This window comes from Psammomys obesus, unplaced genomic scaffold (genome assembly GCF_907164565.1).
Source record: "Psammomys obesus unplaced genomic scaffold, mPsaObe1.curated_primary_1811, whole genome shotgun sequence".
NCBI classification, from domain to species: domain Eukaryota; kingdom Metazoa; phylum Chordata; class Mammalia; order Rodentia; family Muridae; genus Psammomys; species Psammomys obesus.
The window spans coordinates 229,680-238,541 of NW_026596134.1; the positions used below are offsets into that span (position 1 = coordinate 229,680).

General features: G+C 50.6%; 1 protein-coding gene across 2 annotated transcripts in view; it reads left to right on the forward strand.

The window, feature by feature from the left end:
- Brf1 (BRF1 RNA polymerase III transcription initiation factor subunit) overlaps nt 1–7,974 on the forward strand; it is a 46,532-nt gene extending 38,558 nt beyond the window's left edge. For both annotated transcript variants that reach the window (XM_055593224.1, XM_055593225.1), the window contains exons 13-18: nt 457–538; nt 626–681; nt 1,640–1,896; nt 5,140–5,191; nt 5,687–5,858; nt 6,406–7,974. In XM_055593224.1, coding sequence (XP_055449199.1) covers nt 457–538; nt 626–681; nt 1,640–1,896; nt 5,140–5,191; nt 5,687–5,858; nt 6,406–6,443 — 657 coding nt within the window. In that variant the 3' untranslated portion in view covers nt 6,444–7,974. The remainder of the gene's footprint in view (nt 1–456; nt 539–625; nt 682–1,639; nt 1,897–5,139; nt 5,192–5,686; nt 5,859–6,405) is intronic.
- Nucleotides 7,975–8,862: the final 888 nt, after the last annotated feature.

Below are 8,862 nucleotides of genomic sequence, written 5' to 3' on the forward strand. Positions count from 1 at the left end.
AGATGCAGACATGCTGCTAGACAGCCTTCTCCAAACTCCATTCCAAGGCAGTCTCAATTACCATATGCATTTCCTTTTGAAACCTCAAGCAACCCCAGCAGGACCATATTGGAAAGGCCTGAGTTCTGCACCTGGCCATGGTTCCTGTTGCATCCCAAGTGTGCTGTACATTTCTAATTCTCACATATCCGGGTTCTAGGCTGTACACTGACACTAGCTGTGTATCTCAGAGATCTGTCCACAAGGTCCAAGAGCTATCAGTACTGGCTCATGGCTGCAGGGTGACGTTGGCAGAGAAGTACAAAGGATGGCAGGTTTCTGTGCTGAAGGGAGGCCTTCCCACATCCTTTCTTTAGCAGTTTAAGCATATAAATAGGAAACTAGTTGCTGAGAGATCTTGAATTCTTGAGAGCCTAACCACAGATAGCTGATACCACTTCACTGTTCTTCCCTCAGTACATCCTAAATGAGTCAGAAACCCGTGTAAAAGCCGAATTGTGGATGCGGGAGAATGCTGAGTACCTGCGGGAGCAGAGAGGTGAGTACCATCCATCCCTCATCTGCACAGGTCCTGGGACGTGGCCCGTCGCCCTTGCTGAGGCCAACTATTTTGTTCAACTTACAGAAAAAGAAGCAAGAATAGCAAAGGAAAAGGAGCTTGGCATCTATAAGGAGCACAAGGTGGGTGCCTCTTGACTGACTATCTCAGCCTTAGTGTTGACCAATAGGAGGAAAGGACTTTGGGAACAGCTTGCCTCTACGTCCATAGGAGTCTCTGAGGGACAGGCAGTGGAAGCCGTAGAACCTACATACCTGGCTGCTTGTTGTGTTAGTTGCATACTCCATCACAGATGGTTGGTCCACCCAACTTTGGAGTGAGGAGGTATCCTGTGCAGGTCTTAAGGCAGACAGAAATGAGATACAGGGCTGGACTCAGAGGTCCCTGGGCATGAGGTCCTTGTTGAGGACACAAAGCCTTTAGATTCCTTTCCCCTAACTGGGCTGCCTTGTCTGGCCTCAATAGAAGGTGTGCCTAATCTTACTGTATCTTGATACGCCAAGGCAGGTTTGGTAGGTCTTTCCTTTTCTTTGGGGGGGGGGGGGGTTGGGGGCTGGGGGCTGTCAATGGGACGTAAAGTAAACAATTTTTTTTTTTTTAAATTAAAAAAAAAAAGCCCTTATCTTCATGCCCGTACTCTGATAGCAGGCGGGCAGTCTTGGTAACTTGGCTCAGTTGCTCCTCTGGAGCCTTAGGAAGAGGCTGGATTTTTTAGAAGCCAACTGAGAAGAGGGTGTGACACTGACAAAGCTTCTCAGTGTCCAGGATGGAGGCCCAGAGAACAAGTGGTACCTGTCTCAAAGGAGGACTAGAGACTTAGGCAGGGACATGGGTCTCAAAACTCCATACCACTAGGCATAATGTTTAATGCTCTGTGAGGCACTTTCCTTTTTTCTTTACAAGAAAGGCTTAGCTGGAAAGGTAGATATGCAGAAAGTGAGGTAGTGTATGCCGGGGCTGGGAGCTTCCAGGGTGATCCAAGCCAGCTTCCTCCGGGCGGGCTGCCACTGTGGCTCAAGAGTGGATGGTGGTTGTAAAGTGAGCACATGATGGAAGGGTTCACTTTTGTGTTTGGTTCAGCCCAAGAAGTCTTGCAAACGCCGGGAGCCAATCCTGGCCAGCACGGCTGGGGAGGCCATTGAGAAGATGCTGGAGCAGAAGAAAATCTCCAGCAAGATCAACTACAGTGTTCTGCGAGACCTTAACAGCAAGGGTGGGGGCAGCCCACCCAGAGAGGACTCACAGCCCCCAGAGCGTGCTGGCACCAAGAAGCTGTCACGGAGGAAAAGAGCAGCTAGCAGGAGTAGCGCTGATCCTGGGACAAGCACAGGGAAGAGGTACCATCTCTTGACCACCTGGGAAGAGGCCAGCAGAGGACTAGGCAGGCCACTGTCTGGGCTTTAGGCAAGGAGCCATACTTTCCCAGTGTTGGCTGAATGCTAACAAGCCATCTCCAGGTGTGAGTGTGCCTTGATCCCCTCACTTCTGGGTCCCAGGGTTGAGAGGCTTCTGGGAGCAGCAGGATCTACTCCATCCCCAGAAAGCAGTTGGACACTCAGTGGAAATGGGCTTTTCTAGCCCTGCCACACCTACAGTCCTCTGGACAACTTAAGGCTGCACCTTTGACTCTGCTGGGAGGGAGGAAGCAGCCATAGTTACAACTCTGGTGTGGACAGAAAATTGATCCTGGGCCAGAGCTGGGTCAGGGTTGCTCTGCGTCTTGACACAGGGATATGTGGAGGTTGCTGGCCTGCAGGTGGTCCTCCTGTGCTGACTTACTCTTGGGACGTACCTGCCACCTTTCTTAATGAGGTCCCAAGATAGTTCATTCTCTTAGTTCTGGAGACAGGTGGGACACACAGTGTGACTAGCGTCCGCCCGCCCTGAGCCTCTTAGGAGGTGCTGCCTACTCAGTCTCCATGTTTTAATTAGCCATAGCTTGTCCAAGGAAGAGAGCCAGAGGTGCATTCATTTATCTTACTGGGCCAGACATCCCTATGTCTATTGTGTTGCTTCCCTTTTGCTCTTGGTAGAATACAAAGCTATCGTAGTACCCAGAAGGCAGAGGTAAGAGGATGGTGAGTTCAAGGCCAGCCATGGCTATATAGCAAAACCCAGTCCCCAATGAAAAACTAACTGGAAAGATGGCTCAGTGGTTAAGAGATGCCCAAGCTCAGTTCCCAGCCCCCATGTCAGCTTCTGTAACCCCAGGGCATCTGATATTCTCTTTTGGCCTCCACAGGTGGTATCCATACATGCGTGACATACCCCCTACACACACATTTTCTCTCTCTCTCTCTCTCTCTCTCTCTCTCTCTCTCTCACACACACACACACACACACACACACACACAGTAGGGGTGTGGGTGTGGTGAAGTGGCGTTGAAAACAAGCGAGCACCAGGAGTGATGGTACACGCCTTTAATCTTCACACTTAGGAGCCAGAAGCAGATGGATCTCTGATTTCAAGGCCAGCCTTGTCTACATAGTAAATTCCAGGCCATTTAGGCTATGTGGTGAGACCATACCTCAAGAGGAGGAAAAGAAGAAGAGGAAGGGAGGCAAGAAAGCAAACAAACAATACTAAACTAGCAGTGTGTGCTGGTTCTTTTTAGTCTGGCCATTTTACAGCTTTTGAGGTTGGTAGCATGTTCATGAAGTTCTTTTCTGTGTGCAGATTGTGAAAGGGGTAAACTACCTATAAGTGATATGTGCATGTGTGTTTGTGTGTTCTGAATCAAGGTCTTACTTTGTAGGCAAGACTGGCTTGAGCTTTTGACTCTTCTGCTTCCATCTCATGAGTGATAGAGTTACAGGTGTGCACCATTCCTCCAGGCCTTAATATTTTATATCTTAAGTCTGATCCAAGCTGGAACTTATTTTGGCAAAAGGAGTAAGGTGAAAATCACATTCAAGTTTCTGGGTGGGTACTGTCTCTCAGAAGCTCATCTTGCAGTTGGCTCAGGTGGCCCAAGGTTCCTGTCACCCAGCTGCTGTCTGCTTTACTTTGTACAGCCTGGTCCTGTTTTGTGGGCCAAACTCTTGAGAACATTTTTGTACATGGCCTGTTATTTTTGTCCACGATCCATGAGATGTCTAGGCTAGGCCTCTTCCCACTGTCACTCCCAGCACTTGTTGGTCACAGGCCATGTCCTTACATGTTCCCCCAGCCCCTGCTGGTGGTGCAGTTGTCATAGGGTCTTCCTCTGTAGGATCTTTCTGTGCTGCTTTCCAGCTGCTTCTGTATATGGGCAGGTACTTAATGTCCCTCCATCCGTTATGTTCCCAGAACCTGTTGTGTGTCTCCTGTTGCTCACAGGGCCTCCTTCCCTTGACCCCTTGGTGCCCAGGTTGGCTGTTTGCTTACCCATCTATGCTGACGATACTGAGTACCAAGAGTGCCAGCATGGCTGCTTTAGGCAGGAACTTCCTCAGAAGGGAGTTGGAGTTTTTCAGCTGCCCTTTCAGTCTCTTTGTAAGACCATACAGCCTCTCTCTTTGAGATTACTTAGTAGAGAACTGTGGATTGAGTTTCTATTGTAGCTCTTCTTTGCACATGTGGTAGGTCAGATGGGGAAGGAAGCAGGGCTCTGACCCCTGCCTTGGCCACCCAGAAAGCATTCTCAGTTCTGCTTATTCTGCTTATTGAACCTCTATCCTTATCTGCCTAACTGCAGCTAGAAATGGACACAGAGAGTATGTGATGGCTCTGAGCACTCACGGGTCCAAGTTGAAGAACAACTAAGCCTCTGCTGTCAGTGCTAAGAGTGTCTTGTTTTAGTGTAGTGATTCAGGATCCTTTGTGGTCATGCGGCCAGGTAGATGGGAAGCTTGCTAGAGTCAGAGTTTGTGAGTATCCTATTCATGTACCTGCACATGGCCAAGAAGGGAGGAGCCTGATGGATCTGCATTTTTATATTGTGTTTCTATCTCTCCCACCCATAATAGAATGATGGCAGGCATTGATTAATGCAAGACAACAGGTTAGATGAGGATTGGACGCAACAGCAGTGGTGTTCCAGGTAGTAAACTGAGGAACAGGCAAGAACTACGGTCAGCAGAAGGCCTAAGGGTAGGAAAAGAGACTGGAGTAAGATGCCATGGAAGATGTGTTGGAGTGGAGAGGAATACAGTCAGGTAGAGATCAGCCGTCCTGCTAAAGGCACATTGCACAAAGCTCTATCTATAGGTATGCGGATAGGACCACTGAGTTCTTCCTTGTGTGCCCTGAGTGGATGCCAAGCCCACCACAGTGATAAACTAGCAGAACAGTGGAAGTTCTGTGTCTCTGGGAAGGAATACCTGTGGAGTGGCAAGGGTGGTCCCATTGTGTAGCTGGACCTACCATGAGACCATGCATCTGCCTAGTCAAGGTCTTCAGTCCTGCCAGTCAATGATGGCTCTCGGGCAGGCATGAACTGAGGCTATAGACTGTGAACCTGCCTAGACAGGTCCTCAGTTCCTGTGTTGTTCACACACACATACACACACACACACACACACACACACACACACACACACACACGCACTATAACTCCCCCACCAGCCTGAACTGAAGTTGCTTCTATACTTTCTTTCAGGTTGAGGCCTCTGGTGTCTGCACAGCCCACTAAGAAGGCAGCTGTGGGAGAGGTATGTTGTCCTGCACAGCTGGGGCAGGGCCTCAGAATCACAAGTTGCCATTAGGCTTGGCTTGGAGAGGCCCAGCTTGTTGCTGCTACAGTGCTGGTCGGCACTGTACAGTTCAGCAGAGAGTCCTGAAGCTCAGGGTCTGAGGGCTTCTGGGTCACAGAAGTGGTAAGGGCCGGTTATATCCTGCTGCTCTAGGGCTGAGGGTGAGCTAACCCCACTGTCGACTAGTTGGGCAGAGGCTAGACTGCATACCACAGGGCGCTCCCTCTGTTGATAATACTGTTTGGGAAAAACAGGGCTGGCACTTCATTGCTCCAGGAGACCAGAAGGCGTTCATGCATAGTAGGATGTGGCTGACCCTCTGACCAGCTCAGATGTGGGGCAGGGGCTCTGAGGAGTGTCCATGCACAGACTGAGAGAACCTCAGGGTCCCTTATAGTCAGGAGGGTAGCACACATTCTGCTTTTATCCCAGAGTTGGGCCCTCTCTTTCCAGGCCTTGCTCTTAAGTTCTCCTGCTTTGGGAGCTGAGCCCATCAAGCCGTCAGCAGTCTTGGTGGAGAGTGGCCCTGTGTCGTACCATCCTGAGGAGGATGCAGATGAGGAGGATGCTGAGGAAGAAGATGGGGAGCCCTGCGTCAGCGCTCTTCAGATGATGGGTGGCAATGGTGGGTAGGGCCTACCTGGTCATGGGCCCAATGCAGGGACTCTGAGTCACAAAGACATAGCCATTTACCTGAGTTATTTTCAAGTATGAATGAGCCCACTGGCCACAAACTTAAGTTTCTCCCTGCAAAAAAAAAAAAAAAAAAAAGGAATTAGAACAGGGACACTGAAAATTGGCCATATTGATTCTGAGGCCCTTAAATATGCTAGAAGGAACTAGGCAAACACTAGGAGGCCAGCTCCACAGGGAAAGTGAGGTATCTGCTATGAAGATCATGGTTTCTAGACTTGTTGGGAGTCAGCCAATAGGAAAATGTCATGGGCTGGCCATGACATTTGTTACAGTGCCCAGCAAGGAGCCAAGGCCTCTCCACAGGCCAGTCCACCAGCCCAAAGACATGTGGGACTAGATTGAAATGATGGTCCTTCAGTTGGTAGGGCCTGTGAGATGAGCAGTGGGGTTAGAGTTGGGAGCTGGGGCATGAGGGTTGCTCCCCATGGCAGCAGAAGGCTACCTGGACTTTCACCACTGTCATCTGTGCTTTGCAGATTATGGCTGTGATGGTGATGAGGATGACGGCTACTGAGTGGAACTCAAGGCCAGGCAGCATCCTGGTGCTGGACTCCAAGTGTGTTTGTCTTACGGCGGTCAGATGGGCCCTGGGACCACAGCTCACAGGCATGATTCCTGAGACTCGACCAGTCAAGCACTGCCCCACTTGATTTGAAGCACTCTTCCCATGGCCACATTGTGGCCCCATCGGACTTACTGTTGGGAATCATGTTTTGAGCAATGTAAGGGATATTTTTGCCCAGCAAAGGAAACTAGCTGTGTGTTTATGTGTAGTGAAACATAGTCAGGGAGTAGCCAGGTCTGGATCCCAGTTCATGGCCTAGCCCACTAGTCATTGTTCAACAGAAATCGTCAGGCAGTCACTGCATGCTCCCATCATAAGAAGATGGACGCACAAGGGCTTCAGTCAAGAAGCAGAGCCCTGGTCTTACCTGCTGCCTGTGTTCTCTGCCCTGCCCTTCCCATCCTGGAGAGAGAGGTATTGGGCAGGACACATGTGGCCATTAATGATCTGTTCTAGGCAGCCATAGTGTGGAGCCCCTGCCTGGAACTGCAGCTCCAGCTTCCCACCATCTCCAATGCCCATCTACTGTCTTCAGCCACTGAGACCATTACAGTCTTTAGCCTCTTGCTTAGGACTCATAAGTAGTGTATTCATGAGCCCTTGAGGCTACTCAGTGGCAGATTAGTCAAGTTAATCAGTGCCCAGAAAGTAGAGACCAGCAGGCCAAGCATGCCTTCATGCAGTTTCCTGCTGATGTCCAGCACAACCTGTGTGGAGTCTGGGTCCTACTCCTGCCCCATCACTTAGAATGAGCCTTTAGTACTGAACCAAGGAGCCAAGGAGCCTACAAGCTGTCTCCTGGGCTGAGACTGAGTACTTGACTGTTTCAGAGGTGGGGCCAGGCCTGAGATGCTGAGCCGGGGGTAGCTGCAGACAGAAGTAGACAGCAGGACAGATAGGAAGTGATTTTGATGAGAAGATTGCAGGATGGCTTTGGATTCTACCTGGGATGCGTAACTGTAGTCAAGGGCCCTTCCCGGAAGTGAGGTCAGAACCGTGGTAGAGTGTTTTAGGACTTGCCTGTGGCATAGAGAGAGTATGGATGAGAGGTAAGAGCTGAGGACATAGAGACAAGTACCCTGGGAAGGAACTGAGACCGGCTCCCCAGCTGTGCCTTGTCTGCCAGGAGACAGCAGGAGGAGGGCTTGTCTGTGCTGGGAAATAAGCAAGGGCCAGTAAGGCAAGAGTGGTGGTGTGAAGTAATTGAATTCCTTATCACTGTGGATAGAGTTGAAGAAAGTTGGGGCCGAGGGAGGGGGACAGTGGTGAGGACTGTCCCTAGAAGATAGGTGACATATCTTCTTTGTGGAAGGGTCCTAAAATGGTTGAGGAGTAAGGTCCCAGTAGGGGGCAGCAGTGAAGTAGGCAAGATGCCTCTGAGCTGAGGTCACAGCCTTGTATTTGAGCCACCAGCAGCACTAATGTGAGGTTCCAGGAGGCACTGTGTCTTTATGACCCCATTCTGCATGCAGTTAATCCATTTCTGTGTGTTCTTTTCTGACTGGGATTATCACAGTAGGATCCCTCTGCCTGGGATCTTCCAGAGTGCCTCAGACAGCCTCCTGGGGAAGAACCAGGCCTCACCACACTGAACCTTAGAAAAGGGGAAGAGGGAAGCCATTGGATCCTGCATTCTAGACTGGGACCTTGTCTGGTGTGCACACTTCAGTGCTGAACAGACAGGGAATCTCCCAGACTCCCCTGTCCTCTCCTACTGCCCTCCTGCCAAGCAGAGGGAGGTGCAGGGGAACTACCTATAGGATGCACTGTCCAAGTTCCCTGCCAGCAACATGAACAGAGGAGCCTAGTATTTGGTTCTCACCACCATCCTGTGCAAACTGGGTGGTCACTGGGACAAGACAGGAACAGTCAGCAAGGTTCCTGATAACCCTAGATGGCTGAGGCTCGGCAGAGTGTGTGCCTGTCTTTAGGGGTAACTGGGGCTCCTTCCAGGAGCCGGGCCACAGAATGAGAAGTTACAGCCACGTGAAGCTTTTGGCCACTGTTCCCGCTTGGAGTTGTTCCCTCCAGAGCGTGGGGCCCATTGTCCAGCCTATGATGGGCCCTGATTTTCTAACCCAGCTGTTTGACCCACTGCACACCTACTAGAGCAGGAGTGAAATGAGTCCCCCATTGGGCCACTCCTTTGCCCAGATACCTGTCCAGGAACCATGGGACATACATGCCTTGCCCAGTGGGAGAGAAATGAATGGAATGGAGCATGGGTCCAGCTGGATGGCTATCTGCCACCCTCCAAGTTTTGCCTCTGTGCTTGAAGTCTCTGTTACCAAATGCTTGGCTAGATGGCGTGGACCCTGCAAGAAACTCCCTGAGGCCAGAGAAGCAGGGCCTCAATGGGTGTTGCTAC